The sequence below is a fragment of the Myiozetetes cayanensis genome, unplaced genomic scaffold (assembly GCF_022539395.1).
Source record: "Myiozetetes cayanensis isolate MyiCay16 unplaced genomic scaffold, myiCay2020 scf22, whole genome shotgun sequence".
In the NCBI taxonomy this organism is placed as follows: domain Eukaryota; kingdom Metazoa; phylum Chordata; class Aves; order Passeriformes; family Tyrannidae; genus Myiozetetes; species Myiozetetes cayanensis.
Window position 1 is genome coordinate 4,603,552 of NW_026087434.1, and position 27,307 is coordinate 4,630,858.

Sequence of the window (27,307 nt, forward strand, 5' to 3'; positions counted from 1 at the left end):
TGGTCACAGCTGGACTGCCACTGACACTTAATTCCTGTGTTAGGTTCTGTTAACTACATTCTGTCTGGAGAAAAGAACTGTAAAAGTAGGTGGACAGAGAACAAGCTACAGTTTGGAGGGGATAAATAATGCAGAACAAGTGTTTGGGTCAAGGCACAGGACAGGTTGGAAAAGCAAATGGTTTACAGTACCTTAAATACCCACTATTTTATCCACGGAGTGGATCTCCACCTCAGCCCTTTGGGAGCCAAAGAGAATTTGAAGAGGTTCAAGATTCAGCCTTTTAGTTCTAATTTGTCCCAAGCCGGTGGAAGGTTCCCAGGCTGGCCTGGGAGGGCAGTGCATTTCCAGCTCCCTTCTGTGACGCAGAACTCAGATGCTCCATGAAAAGCCGCATGAGAACACTCAGATACCCACACCCAACTGGAGCTGAAAAGCAGCAGCTTCTGAAGAGAAGGTTGGGAGGCACTGAGGACCAACGCCTGCCCCCCACTTCCCTCCCCTTCCCAGAGGTTCTGGATGTAGCCCTTGCTTGGCTTTCCAAGTGAAAGCTGCTACCCACAGCGCTGAATTACCGAGAAATGGATGTTTATTGTCCCCACGGGGTGCAGCTGAGTGAGCTGCTGTGGCTCCTCACAAGAGCAAAAATGCCTGTTGAATGAACCATGAGCTGCCCACGCCTTTTTTTTTATTATTATTTTTTAATTTTTGATTTCTTCTTTTTTTTTAAGTCTAATTGAACGTGGGAGAGACAGGTTTGGAACTGCTTTTGGGTGATGGCAGAGCAGCTTCTCTTAAGTAATCTGGGGTGGTTCCAAAAGGCATTCCAGTTCTCAGAAAAATAGGTATTACCAGTCATTGCTTATATGCTGAGAGTTGAAAGATTAATAATTTTCCCTGCCAAAGTTTACAGTCAGCCTTTACCATGACAGTAGATCAAATACATGTACTTGCCTGGGCAGCTGACCTGATTTGAACTCAGCAAGTGTGGCTCTCAGTGATGACTACAGTTTTGGAACAAATACTCTGCTATGCTTTTTAAAGCAACCTTACCCTTGTAAAGCATTAACCAGCCTCTCAAGGCCATTCCAGGCACCTCGTGCCCTTGGTACCTTGGCAAATTATTTAGGCCCATTAGGTGTAAGCAGCCAGATGACAGGACTGGATTGAGACGAGTGATAAGGGAGTAGCTGGCCTGTTTTGCAGTCAGACCTTCCCCTGAATAAGGACAACTCCCAGCTGGTGCCAATGGGAAAAACAACTTGATCCTTCCATTTATTCCTCTGCACTCCATTCCTCTTCCTTTCTCGCTTTTGGCTTGCATGCTGCAGGAAGACAGTTAGAAATAGCTGTTCTTACATGCTCAGGCTGTTTGATTTTGGAACTTGGCACTGGTTTTACTGGAGACAGGAGAGCACCCACGAGCACAGAATAAAACAGCCCATCCTCAGGCAGAGCTGCAGCAAAAGGGAGGAGGGAAAGGTGCAGGAGCTGAGCATCCCCTCCTTAATCGGAGTTTCTATTGAAGTCAATGACCCAGATTTCTCTGACTTCAAATGGCTGCTTTCAGAGAGCCTGCCTGAGGCATGGTGCCGGGGAAGGTCAGGCAGAATTTAGCCTGAAGTATTCCGCATGCATGGGCTTATCAGCTCCGGATCTGGGCAGCCTGATCCTGCAAACCCACCTTCTTCGACCAGGGCTGTGAAAGTCACTGAAGTGACTTGCACCCCGGGCTTCAGACTTGCAAAGCTGCCTCCAAGCTTGGGGTTTCTTTCTGTCCTGTACTTCTGTGATCAGTTCTGGGACATCCACCTTGCTCCCAGGTTTCCCTTTTCTAAAAAGAAAAAAAAAAAAGAAATGCAGAAAGCACAAACTAGATTTTAATCTTGTGAATTTACATTATTAAGAACACAGAAACATGATAAATCTCTCTTCTCTTTGGCAAGAAAGCCTGACCTTCTGCAGAAGACTGGGAAAATTCCTATAGACCGAAATGAGGCTTCTAAACATAAAGGCATTAAAATCATGCTATGTTTCTTTATGAAAGAATTGTTGTAGCAGCAGCAAGTAGTGCAGAAATGCACATTATTAACTGTATGCAGTTTATCCTGCAGGTTTAGATTCATTAAATCTTGTTGATGAGACTGGGGTGGTTTTCCCCCCCACTTTTTTAATGTGCTCCCCTCTCAGTTCCATGCAGCAGCTGAGCAGGTTCCTGTCACTGCTGCCAGCCCCCAGTGCCCTTCCTGGGTACCCCCCAGCCAGGGGGTTCTGCTAATTCACCATGCCTCTTATGGCTTATTTTATTCTGTTTAAATCTCTCATCAGAAATTTCAACTGGAAACTAGCTGCTGTCTCAGATCAGAATATGCACATGGATATGTTAAATATCAGCCTACCAGGCTTCCCAGGTTTTTGGAAACCTACTTATGCAAATACCATAATGTAACACACAGACTGAACGCTGCCTTAAGAGGCAAATGCACCCTGGATTCTGTGTGTGCATCTCCCTACTTTATCTGATACAGAAAGTCTGATTAGATCTCTAAAGATTACAGTTTAAAAGAGTATTAGTAACTTGGATTTTTTTTTTTTTTTAATGTATATCCCAACACAGAATCAGCTTTACTGGTAGAGAGCATCCCAAAGCTGGATTTCAGTGGCATGGCTGGGTGTTTATCAGAAGGAGAAAGGAGGTATTTTCCCATAATCATATGTTGGCTTTGTCTTACCCACGTCCAGGGCCGCCGTGTGCAGCAGTGTGGGATGGAGCAGCTGCACAGTGGGGATTGTGCTCCCAAGGACAGGGATGGACTCGGAGCCCTCCTGCCTCTCCCAGCTGGAGTCAGTGGCTCCACACAATTGCTGGTGGCTCCTCTGGAAGACCAAGCTAATTGGTGGTGTCTCCTGCGAGGACAGATGTGCGCAGAAACCAAGTGCACTGACAGAGACCCGCAGTGTTTGCCATCTCAAACAGCGCTCGGCCCTGGAAAGTTGTTTTTCTGCATTAGAGCGAAATGTTGGAGTTAATTGAGATGAATGCAATGATAGCTGGCAGCTGTATCATAACAAGCCCTCCACGTACACACAGGCACAAGAAAGCAGAGCAGCCCTGCTATTCTTTGTGGCTTTATTCTGCCTTTGACTTCTTTTTTTTAATTTTTTTTTAATGCCATGTTTTCTTTTAAAGTTATCTGCTCTAATCTGCAGCAATGTGGGTGCATAATTGACTGTATTTGGACTAAGGATATTCTTGTCCCTGTATTTTCCTGGTCAGGCATTTAAGAGTACAAGCTGTATTGAAAGCTACACTGAAAACATCAGACAGAACTAGTGCAATATTAAACCAGCTTTGTATTATTTTTATTCCCATTCATTTTTAAAGCCTTAACAACCCCTTTATTTAATTGTCTTGCAGAGTAAGTCGTTACTGAACGCTTACAATTAGCATTTTCATAGCCGGTTTCATGGGTTTGTTTCTTTTTTTTTAATTTGTTGGGGTTTTTATATGTATTATTTGTTTGTTTTAAACTGCCAAAGGGCATAAACATACTCCCAGTTTTCTGTAGCCACCTGACAGCATGTATGGAGAGGGAAATAAAGCTGTTCTCCTCCTGTATTTTCCCTTGAGTGGCTTTGACCTGGAGAATACATTATGTTGAGTGGCATGAGAAAGAAGGCTGTGATCTTATTTTTACTGTTTGTTATAGCAGCTTCAAACTTATCAAAGGAAGAAATAGAGGCTTTTTAGATGGCTGCTTGCCAGCAGCACTAATCAGAATTTTAATGAGGTTTTTTGAGGCCTAAATTAGGTCTAATTAACAATATATAAAGCAAATGTATAATGCCATAGAAGGATGCAGCCTACTGCATGTAGAACAGGCTTCAATCTCTTTACAAATAGAAATGTTGAACAAAATGCACATTTTGTTATGTGGTTATGCTGGTTTACATATATGCAACTTTTGGGCTCTTTTTTTTTTTTTTTTTTTACTGTGATGCCTTAATTAACAAATTGCCTTTGGAGAAACACACTTTTAAATTTCATAATGATTTTGAGATCTTTTTGTTAAAGGGAATAGTGCAGGTTCCAATGGCTGGGTGATTTGCACTGACTGGCACAGCCTCTGCAGCCCCTGCTCTGGCACTGCCCGAGTGCTCCCTTTGCCATCCCTGGGTGTTCCCATTGTTTGGGGGAGAGAACTGGCCTGCAGTTCCCATTTCCCAACCAGCACTAAGGGCTCAGTTATATTTAGTCCACACACACTAATTTTTTTTTCCAAGCACTTAAGACAGAAAACAATTAACAACTCCAAACCCTCATCCTCAAAGCACAGTTTCTGCCCCTAAAGTGTGGTTTGTGCAACGAGGGATGAACCAAAAGGACTTTTCTCTTTCTGCCTTTGCAAGATTTTCTGGGTATTTGTGGTACCACAGTTCAGTTCTGTCCTTCTCTGACTGAGCTGTTACATACAAACTGTTAAAAAAAAAATAAAAAAGGATTTGGATCCCAGTTGCTCAGATGCAGCTTAATTCAATTAAACACCTCAAAGTATGGAATCGCTGCTGCTTCTGCCTAAGCAAACATTTTTATTCACATACTCAGACCATTAACTGGGAACTCTCCTGCGAGGCCTTTTTCCAAATTTCATGTTTAGTAAACAATCTCATTTCTTTATCCCAGCTAAATCAATACCTCTTCTGATTCATTTAGCTCACAGAATGAAAGAGGAGCAGCAGCAGTAACAATGGGGGCAAAGGGCCCACCAAAGGACACCAGAACAGGATGAATATAAACCCCAAAACAAACACCCTCCCCCCCCCTTGCACAAACTCAGGGTCATCATTTCTGCAGTGCTGGGATGAAGAGTTCAGAACACTCGAGGGGGAGTTTAAATGTTGCTCTAGTCCAGGTTTATCTGCAAAGCTGTAACTTGAGTTTATACTAATTCATAGAATCTGTAGTTAATAAGACAATCTGTCAACTGACCATCAGCTTTGAACCAACATCAGACATACTCCAAGGAAGCTTAAATAGCCATTTCAGATGTGTATTTCTTGAAGTGTTTAAATAAATATATTCACATCACTTTTAAGGAAAGAGCCAAACCACAGGGCAGAGGGAGCCAGAATCACTTCGCATCTGTTACAACACTCAGGATAATGTTTGGGTTGATTTATAGGGGAAATATTTGTTTTTGAGCTGGAATTTTGGTAACTCAGAACAGATGTCCACAGCAATGCTGGAATACTGTCTGCCCCTGTGTCTCTGTTAACTCAACTGCTGTTACACACAGAGATTAATCTAGGAAAAAATTAATATACTGTGAAATTACGAATCTTAAAAAAGGTACAAACTAATTGGATTTCAATTTGATTATCTTTCCATTTTATCAGAATCTCAAGCCATACAAAAATACATGCAAAAAATTAACAGAGCAGTGAGATTTCATCTGTTTTGTGACCCTGGATGGAGAGGAAGAAATTGTCTATCACTACCTGTTTTCAAAGCTTTGTAGTGTTGAACCAACTCAGCTTTCTGACTTTTTTCCCACCTTCACTGAGCCAGGGAATATTTAAAAATAGGGAGAGAAGAAGGTCCTTGTAATGAGACAGGTATTTGTGTCTCCTAAAAGTCATTAAGAATTCAGTATATTATTTTTTAGAAGTCCTGGGTGTATCCCTTAAAGACCTCTGACTACAGAGCAGCCATGAATGCTGCTCTCTTTCCCCACTGATTTACTCACATCCCTCAACATTCAACGAGAAAAGGAGCAGAAAGACATCTCCACACTCATTACCTTGGCTGGGGAGCAGCATGGTCTGAACCCCAGATGTCTTTGCATTCACTTCAGGGGCACAAATCCCCTCAGCTTACAAGCAAATGGCACTTCTCAATTTGGAGAAGTTGCCTTTTATCCTTTTTCCCCTTTTTCCTAGGGAGGCAAGTCCCAGTCTCCTCTCTAAGTGCAAACATCCCCAACTATGTGCTGATGGGAAATCCATCCTGCCAGCAGAGCCTGATGGCTTTACCTTATGAGGTCTGTGATTTCTTCTAGGAACTCACAGATACCCCAGAGCAACGTTCTTGCTTCCCAGGAAAGATGCAAATAAGCTGGCATGCAGCTATTTAATGGTTATCCCATTTGCAGCTGCCTTTCCATCCAGGTGCCATCGCTCTGTTCCCAACACCTGATGGCCCTGCCCGTGTCAGGGAGGAGCCAGTGACTTGTTTCTGAGTGAACAAACACTGAATTACCAGAGCTGTGTCGAGCTCTTGCAGATTTGACTAGAGTGTATCCTTAACAAGCGAGTTTGTATTTATAGCTGTGACATGAGTCACCTCCTCAGGTGCCATGGATACAGCCATCCCTCCACTCAGCCCCATCAGCCTCTCCCAGTACTTTGCATTTGTGCTTGTACAACTCAGTGATTGTTTTGCTCCTCAGGGAACTCCTTCCTCCTTGTCCCGGCGAGGGCTGGGGACAGCAGTGCCTCCATGGCCAAGAAGCTTCCATGACACAGGAACAAAACTTCAACTGCTGCAGGCTTTTAGACAAGATTTTTGCAACTTTTCTCTGATGCCTTGCTCAGGCATCCAGCACCACCATTTTATCTGGGTCATTATCTAACTGTCTTGTCAACTGTTCTGTTCTGTGAGTTCTTCCCTGCAAAAGCTGTCCCTTCTGCAAGCCCATATTGTCTCATCATTTTAATTTTCTTCAGCAGGAGGTGTTAGACCCAGATGGGAAAGTTAAACACCTTTTTTTTTTTTTCTTTTAATGCTGTGTTTGAAAAATAAAATTGTCTTCTAATTTAAACCTTTACACCTGATCTGGAGCCTTATTAAGACAGTTCAGGGCAGGGGTGGAAGCATCAGGCTGGTGACCAGTGTTCACCTCTCCAGCCCCTGCCACCACTTGCTGCATGACCCTGGACTGAGTTTCCATCGCTGTTGTCTCTCTCACTCTTTCTTTCCTGTAGGAGAGACCAGAAAGAAGGTGAGAGTGGTTTACTTACCACATGCATTGAGGTCCTTTGGAAGTCAGTCAAAGGCTTTATTGTGCTAAGATTAGTAGCTCTCGAGTAATCTCTGCTAGAACAATTCACTCTCACTAGGCTGTTGGAACTTGGAAGGTGCTACAGCTCCCTGCCACAGGGAATGGGTTTTAAAGCCAAAGAAATCTGTGGAAATGTCATATTTCTGGCAGAAGTGTCAGAGAAGGGTCCGTGGTGGAGAGGTAACACTGACTTTGTTATCCATGTGGGATTTGTTGTTGATTGAAGGTGCTTGTAAATTTGAACACAAAACCTGCGTGAGTTCATGGGGGAGAGTTCTGTAGCTCTGACACACACTGCAGGTGCAGACACAGAGCACTGTGGGTTTGGTTTGTTTGGAGAACACACTTTTCAGCCCCCAGAGAGCCCCCTGTGACATGGCAGCACTGATGGGAGCTTGCAAATCAACCGAGAAAAAAACAAACTTAAGCTTTCCAGTTGTATAATACCTAACAGGAGATGTGATTTCTTTTCGATGTTTATAACACTTCCCTTCAAAATTACAAAAAAATCAGGTTGATTTAGTTGGTTTTTTTTTTTTTTTTTTTTTTTTCCCAGGTTGCAGGTTCTCCAGGCAATGAGTAACTGCTGTTCCTTAGCAGAGGATGCTGCACACAAGAACTGAGCACCCTGGCAGTCTGTCCCTGGCTGTCCCTGCTCACAGAGTGAGGTTGTGACAGAGGATGGCAGCAGCTATCCTGAGCTCAGAAGTCCTCCCCAACATCACTTTCTTTTCATTCAGGCAAGGGTTTAGATTTTTTTTTTGCTCCAATGCCTGCCATTCCATGTTACAAAGATCTCAGGTGGCTTTTCTGCAGCAGAATTTGCTCTGCTCCGAGCCCTGAGTGCCAGCAGTCCCTGTGCCCCTGGTTTTTTGGGTGCTATTTTACAGCTGCTGTAAAGCCCAGAGGGGCAGCCTGGCACCAAGCAAATCACAGGATTGCCACTGGGCTTTTCAAGAGCACTAAAATCTGCACTCCAGCTCTGGATCTCACCAAAGCAGGTGAGGTTTAGTGACTTCTCCTTCAGCCTCAGTGTTTGGACAGTAAGGGTGATGTTTGCTTGCCTCGAGAACTACGGAGGAATGCCGGTGTTCCCATGAGGATCAGCCTTGTTATGAGCACGAGTGAGGCTTCCCTGGAAATGTGGTACCATTTCAAGTGGAGACTCCAGGGAGAAGTCTGCCAGCAGCCTTTTCATCTTCCCTGCACCCCGACTCATGAATAAACATAGGGAGAGCTGGATGAAAAGCAGCCAGGGCCCGTGTTGCTGCAGAGCTGTGGATCTTCCCGGGCAGGAGCTATAAATGGCTCCTCTCTTTCAGGGATATCCAGGCTTTTAGCAGGTGTTTCAGTGTCTCCCTGAAGGGAGGCAAGAGCAGCCCGTGGCACCCACGTGCTAAAGCAGCTCCCACTGATTTTAGGTCACATTAACAGCAAATCAGGGGATTTGCTCTGCTCCCTCTGCTACTCTGACTCCAGGCATCAGCCTCCTTCTGATCTGGCTTCAAGAGAGGCTGGGATCTCTTTGAATCCCACTGTTACCTACAATTTTAACATGTGCCTCACCTCCCAAATTTGTGTGACCCAGCACAGGGCTATCATGTGCAAAAGTCTTAAAAATCTTGGCAGGTTAACTTTGAAGTAGTCCCTGCTAGCAATTACCAGGCTTTTATCTGTGGCTGTCAGTGCACTGTAAAAAGTGGCTGCTACTCCCATTTTATAGAAGAAACAGATGTTCTAGGGACGTCTGAATAGATTTAATGCAGAAATGGCATGCCTAAAAGGTGTTCTAGAAAATCCCATCATTATCACATGACTGATTTTATTCAGTGCACCCAGGAATTCAGCAGATCTGCTGGCTGTGCTTTGCTTCTCTGCTTATTTATTTTAAAGCAATAGTTCTGGTTTGAAGTTTTCCTCTTTCTCCCTTTCTGGGGCAGAGGAGGGGCTGGAATGAGTCTATCATGGTTTTCTTTTTGAGGCAAACTTTTAGGGAGGGATTTGTTCAGAACTTCTTGAGGTTTAATTTGGTTTTGTGATCAAGAGACACAGAAGTCACATTTGTGAAATCCAATTAGGCTCCAGCCCTGGCAGGGACACATGACATCAGGCACGTACATCCATCCCAGTCCCTGCCCTTCCCTGCTTTTAAAGCCCTCAGCCTCCATGGCAGAGCTGTGCTTCTTATCTCAGGTATTTGGGATTACTGCAAACTCAATTTACCAGCTCGGGAGCTGTCAGAGCTGACATCCTCCCCTTGGAAACGTGGCAGTGACAGGGAAAAGGCAGCTGGGAGCTGCTCTGCTCCAGGGGAGTGATCAGAGCAGGGTAGGGCAGGGGGAGAGGCAGAGGTGGGTGCTGTGTGGGCACCAGCAGCCCCAACAGCCTGTGAATGCAGGGAGCACAAAGAGAAGGAGGAGGATGCACTGTGGCCTTGGCTTTAGCCAGGAATTACGCCCTGCTGTGCATTCTCTGCTCACCCTCCTGCTGCAGCTGGAGCCTGTCGTGCCTTCACAGGGCACACTGGGTTTGGGGATTGACTTTCCACTACAATAAGATCAAAATTGCCAGAGCAAGGAAGAGCTGACCTGGTAATGATCCCTCCTTAGGATCCAGCTCCTGGACCTGCGCTGCGGGTTCAAGGAGGTGATGATGGTTCTGACACTGTGCCACTGTCCTCATTCCCAGGGACTCCTCGAGGACTGCATTCCCAAAGATGAGCAGAGAAGTGAATTAAGAGGAGGTGAATTGCATGTATACATTTTCCTTCAATAACAAAGTGATTCCTTTAGGTTGCACCTTAACAAAGAGCCAATTAACAAGCCAGCCACACCTCAACACGGTTGGGTCCTATTTCCTGTTCCTCTGTGTCTTTATTATTTACAACACTTTTGCATTTAATTTGAAGGAGTAATAAAGGTGTGAGAGTGCCAAGCAGGTTCTTAAGGGGCTTCTCTGCTCCTGCCACACCATCAGTGATGGACAGTTGTCTTTGACTTGGTTCGTGTAACCCCCCCAGTGACTAATTACAGTCTCTGGAATTGGGGTCCCCAGTGGCTCAGACTGGAGATTAAAACAAGCAGCTCAGGCTGCTGCTGGGGGCTGAGAGCTCCACCATCCCTGGAGAGCCCCGTGCTCCTGGTTTCTCAGGCCATTGGAGTTGGAAAGGAGTGGGGATGAAGTACCAGCCTTTGGAGTGAAAATGAAAACAGGAACTTCAATGCTTTGCTTTCCTAAGATCTTTTCTCTTTCCCACATCAGTGCTGTTACTGTTATATTTCTGTTTTAGGCCACAAACATGAATCTCTGTGTGTAACAGATTTTGGCCCATGCTTTTTTTTTCCCCCAACTTTATGACCTAATGATGAATAAAACAAAACTCATTGCATCTTTATGGGAAGTGAATTCAATACTGTTATCTTGTAATAAAATAACTTACCTTCAAAGAGTGTTGTGAAAATGTCAACCTATTAAATCCAAGGCAACATCAGCCACTGTTTGGGGGAAAAGATCTAGAATAAGCAGTAAATAATCTAGAATAAGCCACCAAAAATCTGAACAGAACCTGTATGGTACAACCTGTGAGCTGGCTGGTATTTTTAGTGTAACATGAAAACAATCCCCAGGGAAAGCAAAGCTGGTTACAGAGGACAAAGGTGAGGCTTTAGCCACTGGTCTTTGATTTTTGGTAGGCTATCACTGCAAGCAGTAAGGGGAAAGATTTACTAAGGTATTTAGGTACCTAAACATGCCTAGCAGCATTTATAGCAGCATCTAAGTAGGTTAGGTGCCTAATTCCCATTAACTCCACAAACGTGTTTAAGCTGCTAAACATCTTGGCCAGGCTGGCCCCAGTGCCTGGGCTGACAGGTGCCTGCTTGAACTGGTGCAACTGGGCTCATTCCCAGGAGCTGAAGCTCAGGCTGATGCTCCTTGGAGTGGGTGGAATGGATGTCACACAAGGACCAGGAGCAGAGAACTGAGCAAAGGCTCCTGAGCCGACTCCAGTTTTTGCTCCTGACTTAAGGTAGAGCCACACAAAAGTCACTCAGAGCAGCATTTGCAAAAAGGCCACTGAACTCTGGCGTGAGGTTTGGAGTGAGGATTAATGTTCCTGCAGGAGTATCTTGAGCTGAGTGTTAAGAATCCCATCAGTTCCCAGAAAAGTAGACATTTCACAGGCCAAGTCAGAACAGCATTTCCTGAGCTCCTGGAGAGCCTTTCCCACTGCACAGCCCAGCCTGTGCTACAACCACAAACATTTTTTCTTAAAGGATTTTCCTTGCCCTCCCTCAGTGCCACCAGGCACCTCCTGCATGTCAGAGCCAGACCTAAAGAAATGAACCAAACCACTCCTAAAGCAGCCTGTTACAAGAAGCATTTGAACAGATGAAGAACATTACATGGCACAGATCTACTGCCATATAAAGCTGTAGTTTCATTATTTTAAAGGATACAACATTCACTGTAATGTATTTTCCACTTAAATTTTTTTTATTCAGGAATAAAAATGAAAAGTTGCTGTTTACAGCGTTGCATATGCTGACAACTGCTCTTTACAAATTCTGTTCAAGTTATCCTACAACCATTTTCTCAATATACACAGTTCAGTTTAATGAAAATAATTTCACAAAACTATTTCATAGAAAGGAAGAGACGAGGGGAAATCAAGAGAAATAACCTAGGAAACGGTGTATGGCAATGTACAAAAATAGATTAGAACATTTTGGAGATTGTAGGTATGGAAATGTATTCCCAGCCATGGCAAACGTGAACTAGTGGATTATGTGGAGAGGTAAAAGCCCACTGGAGCAGCTGGAGAGATGCAGAGACCTATTTCTAACACCTTTAATTTCTAGGCAAATTTATAACAGGGAGGGGGGGAACAGGCTCCAGCTTTCTGGCACGTTCTCACCCGTGGGTGGGGACAGGGAGCAGGGCAGGCAGATCCCCCTCGTGCAGGGCAGGCTGAGCCTCCTCGCCCGGTATCATTCCCTGCTCCCTGGGAAGGGCAGGCAGCATGTGCAGGGCTGTCCTCCTCCAGCTGATCCAACAGAAGGACAGCTCTACATTGCTCCCTTCCCACGAAGTCCCTGCTCCTGCAGCCTCCCTGATCCACAGCCCCCGTCCCTAAATAGCTTCTCCTCCTTGGAACACCCGCTGAGTTGTCACAAAGCCACGAGCAGAATAAATCGAGGCTGCAAGAGGCAAGTGGAGATTCAAATCTCTCCTGAGCAGAACTGGAAAACTGGAATCTATGTGCAGGCTGGATGTCACGGAATTATGAACAGAAAGTGCTGGCATAAAGCATCCAAATGATTACTACGGCTACAGCAAACACCACCAGGAATTCAGAGCCTCACACGTCCTCTGTGGGTCAGGAGTCTGTGCCATTTGCAGAAAAGGGGATAAATAAAAATGCTTCTGGAGTGTCCAAGCCTGAAGCTGAAGCACAGGCTCTGTCCCTTGGGACTGTGCTCTCCAGGAGAACAAAGGAGGCTGTGAAGCTGCAGGAGCCACTGGGGTAAAAAATGGCTAAAATATTCATGTGTTATTGTTATGAGAAGTTTTCTTAGAAATATAAGTTACTGTGGGTCTGCTGAGCAAGCTCTTCTTAATCCACACCACCTGTGTAGATTCACAGATAATTTGGGTCTGACCTAGTTAAAAGTACAAAACAAGTTTTTGCTATTTGCTTATTCAATATGCCCTGACATCTACTTCCAGCAAAGACTGCAAAAGCCTCTTTTGTGAGCTGCACACTGTTCCTCCAGGAAGAACATTTGGTGATGTGTCTGCAGCTCTCAGACCAAGTGCAGGAGATTCCTGCGCTGCTATTCAGAGACATGACTTGGATTTCAAAAAAAGGTGTATTATTTTGACTCAAAAGGATCAGCAGCTCCAGTGTGCCTGACCTGGCACGGCTCTGCATGCTGAGGACAGACAGTGTGGCTGAGGCCCCAGAACTGTGAGGAAGTCTGATCTTTATATCCATTCCTCAGAGGACAAGGATTCTTAAATCCAGGGACACACCTACTGGACACAGACCTCAGAGATGTGACTGCAGCCTGTGCCTTCCTCACACTGTCACAGTCCCCTTCTCCCTCTGGCACTGAAGGTCAGAGTTTTCCTTTGGCATATCCATCAGTGCTTCTGCAGAGTTCAGGTCTGTCTTTCATTCATTAGGAACACCCACCATTGCACACACACACACACATATAAAAGGAGCCTCCAGAAAAACACAGCACAGAATCATGCATTTGACAAAGCTGACATCAGACATTGTGCTGTCAATAATGAGATTTAAAATATCCTGTGCTATTGAGGTAAACCCAAACCTGTTCATTAACTTACATCAGCACCCCCCGTCATTTTCTTTATCCTCTTTAAATCATCACCAACGTGTACAAAATGATTTTGTTCTACTTAAAGACCAGCTCTGAGGAGGTGACTGATTTCTGCTGATCCTGGAGGTGGTTTCACAGGTTTCATTGTACTTGAAACTTCACAGCTTCCACTGAAGTATTTGATGTGTGTATGTATCGGTTTAGCAGAACACAAAAGTGGAATAATTTTCATTCTTGCCTCATATTGTTGAAAGAGCATGGTGTCCTCTACCAAAACTTTCTTTTTACTTGACAAGATATCAAAGACTCATTTTTCTAAAGCTCAACAACTATTCTTAATAAGTATTCCTTTTAAAAGTCACCAGGGCTCCAATACTTGTAACAAATGGCTAAATTTCTATTAGCAAAACTTATTTGAAGATTTCTTTCATAAAAATAAGGATTTTCAGTAAAGCCACCTGCATTATACTCACCAGCATTGGTTTAAAAACCCCACCTGACCTTGCATCTCAGTCAGCCATCAGCTGGAATCTACCACCAACTGTCCCATCTTAATTCTATGTTGGCCAAAGCTGTGAAAACTTCAGGTCAGGGTAATTATGTCAGTGGGGAAGTCATGGAAAGACTGGACTGGGGCCTAAGGTGAGACTGATCCCTGCACACTAAACTGGGACAGATTAAGGATTCCTGCAGCACCTGCATCCTTTGTACCTCCATCAATAAACCCATCACAAAAATGGCAGAACCTCCTCCAGCCTGAAGGGGAGAAACGTCAGCAGGTACAACTACATTACACTGGAAAGCAGGTAGATTAAAACCTGGGCATCTTCTCACTATGGAACTGGAACCAGACTAATTACTCAGCAGCCTCAAGTCCTCAGCTCTTGGAGCCGGGCGGGTCTCTCATTCCATCCTCCTCCTCCTCGGAGCAGAGCAAGCTCAGAGCGCTCGTGACGGGATGGATCCAGGACGTTGTCTGTGTCACGTGGCTAAAAAGAAACAAGAAATGCCATTAGCAACCCAAAAGAGGCTTAGAGACCTCAAAACAAGAAATGCCAGATGCAGTCTGGAGTTGTAACCATCATTTCAAATGCAGAACTGTCCTTTTCTTGCAAACTGTGGGATTTCTACAAACAAGATGTGGTGTGTTCTGGGCGCCAGGACCTGAACTGAAGGTCCCATTTCCCAATACAGAGAGAATGCTTTTGTATGAGACTCCTGATACAAACTGGTGACATTGCCTGTTAGTTGTCTGAGCTGTAGACAATTAACCCAGCAATGATGTACAGCCCAGACAAGGGAGTCTTGTGAAACTCCAACATGATATTCATGTGGCCAGCACACCAGTTCCAGCCTGGGGAACACTGGGCAGGAGGAAGTTGAGCAAATGTGGAATCAAATCACAGAAATACACTCAGCTCCTTAGTACATGAACCCTGGAAGTGTCCAAGGCCAGGCTGGAAGGGGCTCTGAGCAACCTGGTCTAGTACAGTGTGTCCCTGCACATGGCAGGGGGTTGGAACCAGATGAGCTTTAAGGTCCCTTCCAACACAACACATTCTATGATCCTATGATCATTATTTTAACATCATTAAGTCATTCCTCTTCTTTCAGAGAAAGGCTGGTGAATAAATAAAAAAAATTATGTTTACACGTCCTCTAGACCAAATTCTGGATGTGCTTCCACAGCCTTTACATGAAAGGGTGTCAGTGCTGATTTTTAAGGCTTAAACCCTACATTTGACATGCAGTCTAAGCTGCTTTCCAGTGCTGGGAAAGCTTCTCTGTGAATGGCAAGAGCCCGACCCAGGCTGGGTAAGGACAGATCCACGGGCTGGGTTTAGTGTTTGAGGGTGAGAACACTGCACACCTTGTGATTGGTGTGTGCATGTGAGCCATACTGTGTGTGGGCAAGACACTGCCTCTGCTCCCTTCTGGAATAATGTGTTCTTGGGAAAGGAAATAGCTTCTCTTCACTTAAAAAAAAAAAAAGAAAAAAAAAAAGAAAAAATCCTGCTAATAAATTCACAGTTTTTGTAGTCAAGTCAGTGCAAAGATTAATTCTGTAATGTAAGTTCACTGCATGAACTAGCTGAAAAATATTGTACCTATAATATACACCACAAAGGACAAACAGCTCTTCTCACAAAGTCTGACACACAGTGTCCCTAAAGCCCATGTCTGAACTCACCTTTCAGGTGCTCTGGTTTAATTAAATAGGAAGTGCCATGATGAAACTACTCTAGATTTAGCTTTTCAAGTTTTGTCTTTCTGCCTTTAAAAACGCTCTCTTAAATACCTGATTATGGAAAGGGATATGTTAAAGTAGAAATCTGGGGTCACTGTTCCCATCAACAAGCTGGTGCCATGATGATCTTACCTGGTATTTAAACCTTTCGTTTGAGTACACTGAGCTCAGGCTCAGCTGGGTATGATGAGGATGTTACTGTTCGCCAAGAGGTAAATGGGATGATAATTTAAATCACAGCTCAAGCCAAATGAATAAATTAACCTGCCTCTGAACAGGTGACATGAATTTAGGCACCACCTCAACTGAAGCAATGCCTGAGTAAGGACCACATAAAAAACCCAAAATGTGGAATATAAAAACTATCAAACCCAAAGCTCTGGTTATGTGTAAAACAAATTCAGAAGTGCTCTTTTGGTGAGAGCAGCACTGGATGGACTCCATTCCTTTACAAGCATGTTATAAAAATGTCCATTACTGGAGCTGTAGAGAGCAGTTTCACAGGAGTTAAAATAGAGGGATAAATGAAAAACATGTTCCTACAGAAAATACACTGCAGCAGACAGTGACCACTCTCAAGCACAGTAATTGTTTCATTCTAAGAAAGTGAATGTACCATTTTTACTAGGAATGAGAGCCACTTGCCAATGTTTCCAGTGTTTACCTTTAGAAAGTCAGATGACAGCCAACATGAAGAGAGTCCTTTTACACTGTTTTATGAGAGACTTGTGAATAAAGTCTATCTAATAAGAAGCATAATTCCTACCATTCCACAACACAGGGAAATGTATATATTCATATTTATATTATGAATATATTTATATTTGTAAATATACAAGGGTAAAATATCTTGCTGTATTTTTCTGCAATGTTTTCCACAATGTCAGGAAATGCCTTCTTGTTTCCTAATTTAAAAATTCAGTCAGTAAGGCTATATAGTGAAGATAGCACTTTAAATTGAAGTCCCAGCATGTGATTTAATTTATCAGTGCAACAACACAGAACCCCTTCCAACACCTGCAGAATCATGGGAGTGAACAAGCCAGATTCCATCCATTCCAGCTCTGCTAATGCAAGATTTATTGCCTCCATTACTATTTTAAGTGTTTATATCGAACTGCTTTTATCAAGCCATTTCTGAAAGATCCATTATGGAGTTTAAATAAGAATAAAATGATTTTAAAATTTGTTTTTCTTCCCATTTGCCTCCTCCACATGGCCTGCCCTGCCCTGCTGTGTGTGCCTGAATCCTTAGTTCCATTTTCTCCTGAGCAATCCCGTGAGATGGGAGAGGCTGCACAGGAGTAGAAGAGTTACAGGGAAAGGCATTCACAGGGCTTTGATACAACCAACTGAAAAATTCCTTGTTAAGTGTTTCTTCAGGTTTTCCTCCTACCAACTCCAGGGCCAGGAGGCAAATGACAGCACATGTAACTTCCTGCTACTGCTGCAAGAACCTCAGTTTGCTCTCACATGAATTAAATGTAAAAAATTCTCCAGACCTTTAATAGTGCAGAATTGTGGCACTGAAATCAGGATTACAGTTTTCTGCATTCAATGGCATAACACTGGCAAGAAAGGACTAGTTTTCATCCCCTTTCAAAACACACAGGGCCAAATTTTGCCCCAGTGTCAATCTGCTGCTGTAGATGCTTCTGATTTGAACTCAGTTCCTTTCAACTTGCACTAGACTTTATCCCATGAGCGACTCCTCCTAGGACAGTTTGCTTTAAACCCTTGGCCAAAATCCTTACTAGGAAAAGAGCTCTTATAAATAAACATTAAGTCCAGATACCACGTCTCACATTGTAGGCACAGACACACACACACACAGTACACGCAGATTATTTAGGTAGAGAATAAATGTATAAACCCCGCTGCTATTTATTTTTAGCCCTCCAAAAGTGCTGTGGCTAAAGAGCTTTTGACATAATCAGTCCGAAGAGATAATCCCAGATTTACTGGTTTGCAGAACATTCTTGTATTAGACATACATCCTCTCTGATTTGTGTGCTGGGGCCAGCAATAAAAGTGAGAGGGAGTCCAGATCTACCTCTAGGTTTTGCATAATTGATGCAACTGGTTCGAATGTGAAAGGGATATTTGGGAAGCCAGCACCACAAATTTCAAGTGCGCAACGTTTTCCGTTTGCAAAAATCCTCCTTTCAAAAGTCTCATTTAGCGTTTTCAGAGCAATTAACAAATTTAAGGATTTTTAGGTTTTCAAACAAATCATTGCTATCGGAGGGCAGCCAAATTTATTGTTAGAAAACAGAAACATTTGATCTGGAAATATGTCAGCAGATTTAGTCTGTCGTTTTAACATTAACAAACTGCAGGACAAATTTTAGAGCTCGGGAAAACAAAACATGAGAACAGAGGGATGTTTTGGCAAAGGAATAGTGGTGGATTATTTCAAATGCCATTATAATTACCCTCCTTATGGCTCTGCCTTCTTCACATGGAAAATTATTTCTTTTAAAATGACAACTACAGATGATCTTTTAAGAAGAGAATCACTCAAAGAAATCCTCAGATAAAAACTAATTGAAAAAAAAAACAATGTCTGCACCTTAGATTTTAAGCATTGTCAAGACACACTTTTCACCTTAAATTGTGTTCTCCAGCCAGGGCCAAACTCTGGAGCCTGACAGGGAATTGTGAAGTCTTGCAGACCCCCATTTTGACATTCATAACACCTGGCTCAATGTTTCAAGTGCACCAGGGTTCCTGCAGCTTCAAAAGCAGCAATCTTGTGCAAGAGCCTTTTATTTGAGATCTGTTCAGGAGAAGAGATGCAGCTTTAAACAATTCAAACTCTCCTAATGAACAGGGACCACTCCTCTTTATGGGCCAAAGAGGATTTAGTTGTAGCTGAACTTGGAAAGCCAAATTCTGGCCTCAGATGAGCCCTGTTTTTCCCTACCAAACACCATGATGGAAAATGACAGTGAGAGCAGAACTCTGATCATAGGAAATAACACAAACCCCACAGTAGCTGTTTTCCTCCTAAATGAGCACACCCCATCAACTAAACCCACGAAACCCAGAGTGGTAATTTTGCTAAACTTTTAATCTTTCTTACCTTAGTTTTTGATTTCCTGAATTTCACTTGCCCTTTAAAGTGCAGTAATGCTGAGCTGAAAGGCATTGATGGAGCTGTTCCTGATCTGCTCACAACTGCAAACCTTTGCTGAACAGCCTGAGACACGGGCACTGCACACTCTGAAAGCTTTACTCTTTGCTTCTTTCACTGGCATTGAAACAATCATTAAAAAAAATGTAGCAAAGAAGAGAATAACTCAAACAAAGCCCTGCGAGATGTAGATGCAGTGGGTTGGGACATGCTCTACATTACCCAGAAATACATTCTGTACTGGGCTTTTCCAGCTTTTAGACTTACATGCACATCCCAGTGGGAAGTTTTGAAGTTCCTGAGAAAGGAGGACGTGCCATCTGCTAGAGGAGTGGGAATATGGAGACTGCACATCCTGTGTTACCCGCTGGTATGCACAGCCCTGGGCACTGGAGGCTGATGAGGGCCAGAACAACAGGAAAATAAAGAACAGTGCCCCTCAGTGAAGATCCTGAAACTTAATCCTTCCTCTAGAGGTTCTCCCATCCTGTCTGGTTGCTCTTGCACAGACTGTGTTGCTCTTTGCCTTGAATTACTGCCTTTGTCTTCTGTTCCCAGGCCTTTCTGTTCCTGTTCCCCCTGTGCTCGGGACAGCCCTTTGCTTGCAAGGATCCCTTTTCTCTTCCAAATCCAAATCTCACACCTTAGAGAAGGTCTCTAAGCTCAGAGACCCAGCTCTTTCATCTTTATTTTACTCATGTTTCTCTCACTTGCTAAAGCAAATCTCTTGGGCCACGATCAATGCTCCTTGGGCATCTTTGGAAATGCTGCATAATTAGAAAATACACCATCCAACAGAGATCCTGCACAAAAATGGAGCAGTCCCAGTTTGCACCAGGACCTTGAAGACCTTCCTGTCCTGGTAGAGAGAGGCAGAATCACTTTTCCCCATGCCAGCAGGTGGAAATGGAGCCTCTGTGGGAGTAGCAGGGAGCTCCTGCTCTTGAAGGGAGACCATGGGATCATGGCAATAGCAGGGCTTTAGTTATAGAGGAGCCCCCTCACATGACTGTGGAATTTAGATAAATGCGGCAGATAAATGCAGCAAGATCTGGTACACAGCATGGTCAAAATACTGGATGTGAGCTGGTTTTCTTGCCCTCAAATCTCTACCTGACAGAGTTTCTACATCACTCCATAACCAGTCTGAACATAACGTGGGGTTCCTGGTGCTGCACCCCACACATTTTGAGAATGCTTTCCTAATTTCATCTAGGATCACACGATTTTTGGGAGCAGAACTATTTCTCAGCTCTCAAGAGCCCGTGTTTTTAATACCTTGCTGTTGCCCCTCATGAATTTAAACCTGGTATCAATTCTTTGTTTTCTTCAGCACCACGAAAGCTCTCGGAGCCAGCACACACCTGCAGAGCCAGCCAAGGATGGTGTCTGTCATCTTTGGTATTCCCTCTGGAAATGCCAGTGCTTGGAAAGCAGATGTTAAATGCTGTAAGGGGATACCAAGTCAAGCAATGGAAAACTCTTGCTATTTTGAAAAGCAAACGCTGGGAAGATCTGCAAGGAATAACTTATTCTGAGCTGTAACTAAAGCATTTTACAAAATAAGACAAGTGAGTGACATTGATGCAAGTATAATCTATCAATCAACCCTGAGAGCATCCAGGGACAACAGTTTCCAGACACAAATCCTAAAGGCAGCTTGCATTCAGTTTTTGCATTGTATTTATCAAAATTGTATGATTTTAACTGAAACATTCATTTTTTCCCTTTCCCCTTTTCTGTTAAAATTGCTTTAAGCCTGTACCCTCTTTCAAGCCATTTCAAAAGGAACATACGACATCTAACAGTTCCCCAGGAGATGCTGGGCAGGTCCTGGAAGATGGCAGTGACCTTAATTTTATTGGCTGTAATAACATCAAGAGCTCTTGTCACCTCGTGGAGCTGTGTCCTGAGGCAACATAAATGTTGCTTGTATTTCCCTCAGGGATCACAGATTTTGTTGGAGTATTAATTAAAGATTGAGGGATATAAAGTGAAACCCCAGAAGACAGTCTTGCTATTTATTCCTTGATTAAACCGATTAAACCCTTGTCTAATAAGAAAAATCTGTGAGCCATTTCAGAAGGCAGTAATCTCTAGGCAGAAGATTTATCAAGCCAAATAGTGTGCTGCATCATTAAAAGTTGTCAACAGTAAACAAATGGCCCAAACTGAAATAAAACCAGTAATAACAGTAGGATCTGAGCCAAGGCTGAATCAGCCCTAAGGTTTGAGTGACAGAACGGCACTGTTTGAAAGCACCACCTGAAATCTGTCTCCCCAGTATCAGCCAAGTGCTGTTTCTCTAGAAGTGCTGGTTTAATATGTGCAGTTACCCAGAGTTCTGTGTCTCTAAGGGAACTTATAAAAATTCTGGTGCCATTTATTTGCAAATGCATCAGAGCACACTCAAGGTTTCTGTTTAAACTCCAGCTTCATGTACTAAAGTGACATGAAGCTGGAGCGATGCTTTTGGCCCAAAGCACCTTGCTGTGCTTTGATCTGTCTCTGATGGCTCTCCCAAATTCCAGGGAACAAAATAATTTCAGCTTCTTGTATTTTCTCACAGAAGAAATTTTAACAGCTGCCTTCTCTGACAGGCCAGAACCTGGACAGAGTGTGCAGGATCTGTGGAAGCTGAAAAGAATGTTTCTCCATTTTGGTTCTTGATATTAAAAAACAAACAACCTCTCAGGAAAAAAAGATTGCCCAACCAAAAGCAGCTTAAGGTCTTAACATTCTTGTATTACAAGCTCATGTTATCATAAAATCCAATGCCAAGTTTCCTGGTTTTACATCTGAGATTATTTTCCTTATAGTCATGCAAAATGATTTCAGTGAAAAAAAGCAGAGAAACTGAATTCCAAAAACCCAAAAGAAACATGTCAGGACTTCCTAAATTCATGTTACATCTGAAGGTGTGTGAACTGACATTATGCTGACAGGTGCAGATAGCTTTGGATTCTTATCCATTAAAAAGCAGTAATAGCAGTTAGCACTTGGTTAATGCTGAGCCAGTTCTATTTAAATATTTGCCATTTCTTGTGACTACACAACTATTCTTTCTCTATTTTCAGTCAGAAGGACTTGAGAGTGACAGGTAAAAGAAAGCATTTTCAAAACCAACCTCTGTTTTTTTTTTTGGTGACCTGTAAAATGGGAAAGGTCCAATTTTAAGAGAAGCAAAGTAACTGCAGCTCTCTCTGAACTCACTGGAACCAGCACTCCATGCCTCAAAATACCCATTTCTGCCCACAAAACATCAAAGTTAAGATGGGGACACCTCCAATGATGATTTTGATAACTGCTAATTTTGGTGGAACTAACTTGCCTACCACTATCCTGGGAGCAGGCTCTGGATTCAGTCCAGGGGGATTTCAGTAGCTGTTGAAATCAGTGTGGCAGATCACGGTTTTTCTTAGTTTGCTGCTCTGAAGTGACTGAAACTCGTGTGGAAGATACAGAAGTTTACACTTCTAGAACGGGTCTGCTAATGATTTGAATTTTATTGAAGTTGATTCCTTCTAGGAAGGGCTGCTCCAGCCCCTGCTTAGATAACCAGGAGATTGTGATGTGCCAGGATGGACTGGAATGAAACAGCAGAGGCAAAGCTGGACACACCTCAGCGTGTTGGGGTTTGGGTCCTCCTTTAATAAAGCAGCTGAGATGTGCTCAGTGCACTTATCTGAGGCACAACTTTCTTGTTGCAATTTATTTTCCCGTAAGTAAAATCAACTGTGATTTATTTTCCTTTTATGACGGCACCTTAACTCTAGTGCTATAAAACATCAGTGTTTATACTACAGGAGTTCTTCATCTCTCACACATTGCTATTCTTAGTTCAGCTGTTAGATCATAAACAGCTTCTGTGAATGCCCAGTTTTCAGTAAAATGAATGGTGGGTCTTTTCCAAGCAAGACCAAAAAACCCAGAATATTACAAAATATTGAATATAGAATATATGATGTGTCAGCTTTCCAAGTAGAAACCTGATTTTTTAGGCTTGATTTAAAAATCCACTAGAACACATAATGTGTGGTTTTTATGAATCTGTATTTTATAAGGATTGACTTTAGGCTTCTACTTAATATGAACCAAATTCTCTGCCTTCCAATGAAGGCACCTTCATTGCCTTCTTCGACACACTGAAGCACACAAAGGCCTCCATAGGAAACTTCTAATTTTTAGATAAACTGCTGAAAGATAACCCTAAATCAAACCCTACTGTTTCCCCTTTGCTGTAAGATAGAAAACATCACAGGCCCTAATACATCTGAGGGGAAAGATCCCCAAAGTTTAAAACATTTGGTAACTTTCCCTTGCCTTTCAGGGAAATTTAAGATAAATGTTCTTGAGGAAAGTAGCAGTTAATGTGGAATATTTGGAACGTAGTCCTATTAAAATGCTAGAAAAACAGTGTTTACAGGGGCAAAATTCACAGCTGGTCCTTATAAACCATATACATATGCAAGGAGTGGGTGGGAGTAGGAGGGAGAATAGCAAGGCCCTACCTAATTTTAGGTGCCAGCCTCATGATACAGAGCTGCCATATGTTAAAGGTGAACACAGTGGGAGGGTGGAAGAGATTAACTAGAATGGGTTTTCCGGGGAAAAATCAGTGGCCCAGCTCTGGGGTTTTATGCTGTTCCTGTGGGATTCTGAACTAGCAGAACATAACCATAAATTAGCATGTCTGGGCCTCACTGGGAGGGCAGTTCTGCAGAGACTGTTTGAAAATCAAACCCAGAAGTTTCTAATTCACAGAATCTGTTCAATTGTAGAACTCACACTGTTTGCACTGCTGGACTTCATTGCCAGAGCATACAACAAAAGTTGGATTTTATCCTAATATTGGTTACAGCACTTAGTAAACTCACTCAGCTTTACACCTGAACTAAGTCTGGGCAAAACCAGCCACAGGTCTTACTTTAAAAGTGAACAAGATGGCCTTTCTCTTATTTACAAAACTTTTCCCATCCTATTGCCTCCCAGCTGACTGAATAGTGCACACACACTCATCTGGATGTAGGTGATACTTTATAAGGGCTCATTAGCCCCTTTGTCTTTCTGGGACTTACAGATAAAATGTCTATTTCAGAGAGGAATTTCTATTAGAAAATCAGTAATTAAATTTCTTACAACAGAGCAGTCTTAATTGTCTAAGAAGTAAAATTAATTAATGAACTTTTTAACCTTATTATGTGGGGTTTCTTCAATACACTGGTCCTCCAAGCTCAAGACAAACAATGGAAAAATTGGAGAGGATCCCGTGGAAGGTCACCAAGATGATGAAAGGGTTGGAGAACTTGGCACATGAAGAAATGTTGAAGGAATTGGGTTTGTTCAGCCCCTCTTCTCACAAAGATGTACAGCACAGACAAGAAGCAAAGGGCACAAGTTGCTTCAGGGGAAATTCTGTCTAGATTAACAAAATATTCCTCACTGTGAGAACAACTAAACTTTGGAATAGGGTACCCAGGTAGGTGATGGAATCTCCCTGACTGGAAATATCCAAGTCCTGCTTTGCAGGGCTCTGGGTGACTTACTCTTCAACAGGTGGTTAAATGAGATGACTCTTCCAATCTAGACTTGTCTATGATTTTATTCCATCGCTTTGGAATGGCAATGGACTGCTGAAAACCCCATCAGGGTACATTCAAAACCCCATCAGGGTACATTCAGCTGTCACCTTGAGCAAACAAGGTCAGAATCTCAACTCCTCTTAACCAACCTGGCTGAAATAAATACTGACAGAAATTCCAGATGGAACAGGTGATGAAACAGGCACCAGTGCTGTGTTTCTATCACTCACTGATTGATGGGGCCGTGTCTAAATGACTGGCTGTGTTGCTACATGCAAAACACAGCTTGCCCTCTCTGATACATTAAAGTACACCAGGTTATCTTAAAACACATCTGAGGTCCAACTCAACCTTTCTTGTCCAGCAGGAGAAAAGTTACATTCTCAGTGGAGCTGATCCCTACCTACTGGTGTAATTTTTGTCCGTCTAAGAACTGATAATTTATATTATATTAGTAAGACACTTGAACTTGCTTTTTTTCCCCAATGCACACTGAGCTGTAGCTCATTATAGTTTACATTACAGTTTGCTATCCCATGGTAATTCCTGGCTTTAATGCCCAGCACAGACTCATGACAGTTTTAGCAGTCTAAAAGTTAGTTTGCTCACACTTACAGCACTTTGTGACCAAATCCTGGCAAGCTGGTTGATTGAAAATCATTTACTGAGACTGAAATGATTTGCTGAATAAAGGGGTGATTTCAGAAATTGTCATAAGGTGAGGCTTCATGGGCAAGATACAGCTTTCCCTGGTAGGTACAGGGAGCTGCTCAGCCCCATGTAAATGTTTTATTCATGTCAGTTATTCACATAAGTGGGTTTCACTTTAGTGTGTAACACAAGCCAGCTGGTTTGCTTCTTTTAAACTCTGATTTCTCATGCACTTCATATTGCTACACCCCTTCAGAGATATTTATGGAAATTTCACAGCAAGCTGTCTCAAGCTTATGTGCTATTAAGATTCCATTCTGGGGTGTTTACTGCATTAGATTTATAATGTATAGATTTATGGACTCAGCTACTTGATAGCCCAATAAAGCATGTTGGAACCGAAGGCAACTACTAATTAAAATAATATTTGATTGTCCTTAGCATACTGTAAAACTGCTGTGGATTTAAACAAAGCCTTTGCAGCTCCTACAGAGCCTCACAGCCAACTGCACAGTAAGAAAACTGGCAATTCACATCTGAGAGCAGTTCAGTTGTGGCACCACTTTGGGAATGTTTTCCTATTTGTATACATGGAACTGGGCTAGTGTTGAAATACTCTTAAGCCCCTCATGGCTTTGGCTGGGCTAAAAACGAAGGAAAGGATTCCAAAATAGAATAAAAGGATTGACATTCACAGCCAAAGAGAACAAGAAGGTTACAGCATTAGTACTGGGGTTGTGAGGTATCAACTATTCTGATAATCCCCATTTAAACAATTAGATTAAATCCTACTGGGAAGGATCAGCGGCTAAGATGCCTCTCAAGCTAAGTTCCTCCTAGAAAAGGATATTTTCAATGTTGGTTTTCACCTTGAAATCTCCACCATTGGATGTCAGAAACAAGAGGACTTATGCAACCCCTGCTCCTTGCTCCAAACTGAACTTTCTCAGATGACTCTGTACACATCACAGGGTGTAGTAAGAGGGGTGAATTGCCAAGCACACAAACAGCCTGGCTTACACTCTGCAAAGGCTTTTGGAAACAGCCATGAAAGCAAAATAAGGAAAGAGTTAAAAATAAGATTAGTTGCCATGATGTGCTATTGAAATGCTCAGTTAATTCCATTCTAATGAACTGCATTGACAGCTCTGAACACCACTTGTGGTGACTCCACTCAGAAGAAGTTTTCAGCCATAAAGGGTGATTTCATACTCTTCTCTGCAATTAAAATGGGTAAATTTGCCTTGCCTGCCACGCAAAGACTGACAGGCAAAACATTATAGGACAGACTACAGAAGGTAACAGTGATGGCAAACCCAGGGCACTGTCACCTGCAGTGCTGGGAGCACATGGAGAGAGGGCAGAAAATTCATGATTAATTAACAAACAGATGTGCCAAAATTCCTGAAAAAGCTTTCTCATGTGAACTCCTGAGTTCAAATCTGTAGTTTCAGCAAGTGGGGATAACACAGTAAATTAGGCTTCCAGCACCAAGAGTAGCTGAGATTCTACTGTTGCTAATAAGCATCTGGTTGTCACCTCTGTAATGGCTCAGCATTCAAGTGCAGAGCTCAGGAGGAAATGCCTGCACCCATTCAGCAAATCCAGCTTTCTGCTGAGTCATCCAGGTGCCTACTCGAGGGAGAATCACAGCAACAAACCCAAAATAAAACAGAAAAGGGGGGATGTTTCAAGAACGTGACATTTCTTCTATTCTGATTCTAAATTTTGCTTGCCACTGTTGGTAGATAACACTGTCGTCAAGCTCAGTTCCCAGGCACACAGGTACAAACCCAGGGTACTACCCAGAAAAGAATCCAACATCCACCTTAACTTCCCAACTGCCCTCTCATGGCTCCCTGTATGAACAGACAGAGCCCAAGGGAACAGTGCTCTATTTTAATAGTTGCTCTTGTATTTATTTTCATTGCTGCAAAATTGGCTTTTAATTCGCTTTCATTTCCTAAGTTATTTTTCTACCATTTTTTTTTTCTTTTATAAATCTTATGTAGTAACCTACATCTGTCTGGAAAGAAAAGCCACCCTTTGATTAGAGCTGGAATGCAGGATCATATACAGTGTGTTTGGAAACCTCTGCAGAAAAAAACCACGTCTGCTTTAATAGATCTTGCTGGAGGCAGCACGGGGTGAGGCAAGGACAGCAGAGCAGTGTGCTTGAAAAAAAAGGGAAAAAAAAGGTCCCTGCTTTTCTTGCCTAGTTAATGCATCAAATTTAATGTTACCTACCTGACTTTTGTAAGAGTTTGGGATAGAAGTAATTT

The 27,307-nt window shown here is 42.9% G+C and overlaps 1 protein-coding gene across 4 annotated transcripts in view; it reads right to left on the bottom strand.

Annotated features, from left to right (window-relative positions):
* Window positions 1-11,545: 11,545 nt before the first annotated feature.
* Window positions 11,546-27,307, bottom strand: part of STXBP4 (syntaxin binding protein 4) — a 66,618-nt gene continuing 50,856 nt past the window's right edge. For all 4 annotated transcript variants that reach the window (XM_050319495.1, XM_050319494.1, XM_050319493.1 and 1 more), the window contains one exon: window positions 11,546-14,397. In XM_050319495.1, the coding sequence (XP_050175452.1) occupies window positions 14,286-14,397 (112 nt within the window). In that variant the 3' untranslated portion in view covers window positions 11,546-14,285. The remainder of the gene's footprint in view (window positions 14,398-27,307) is intronic.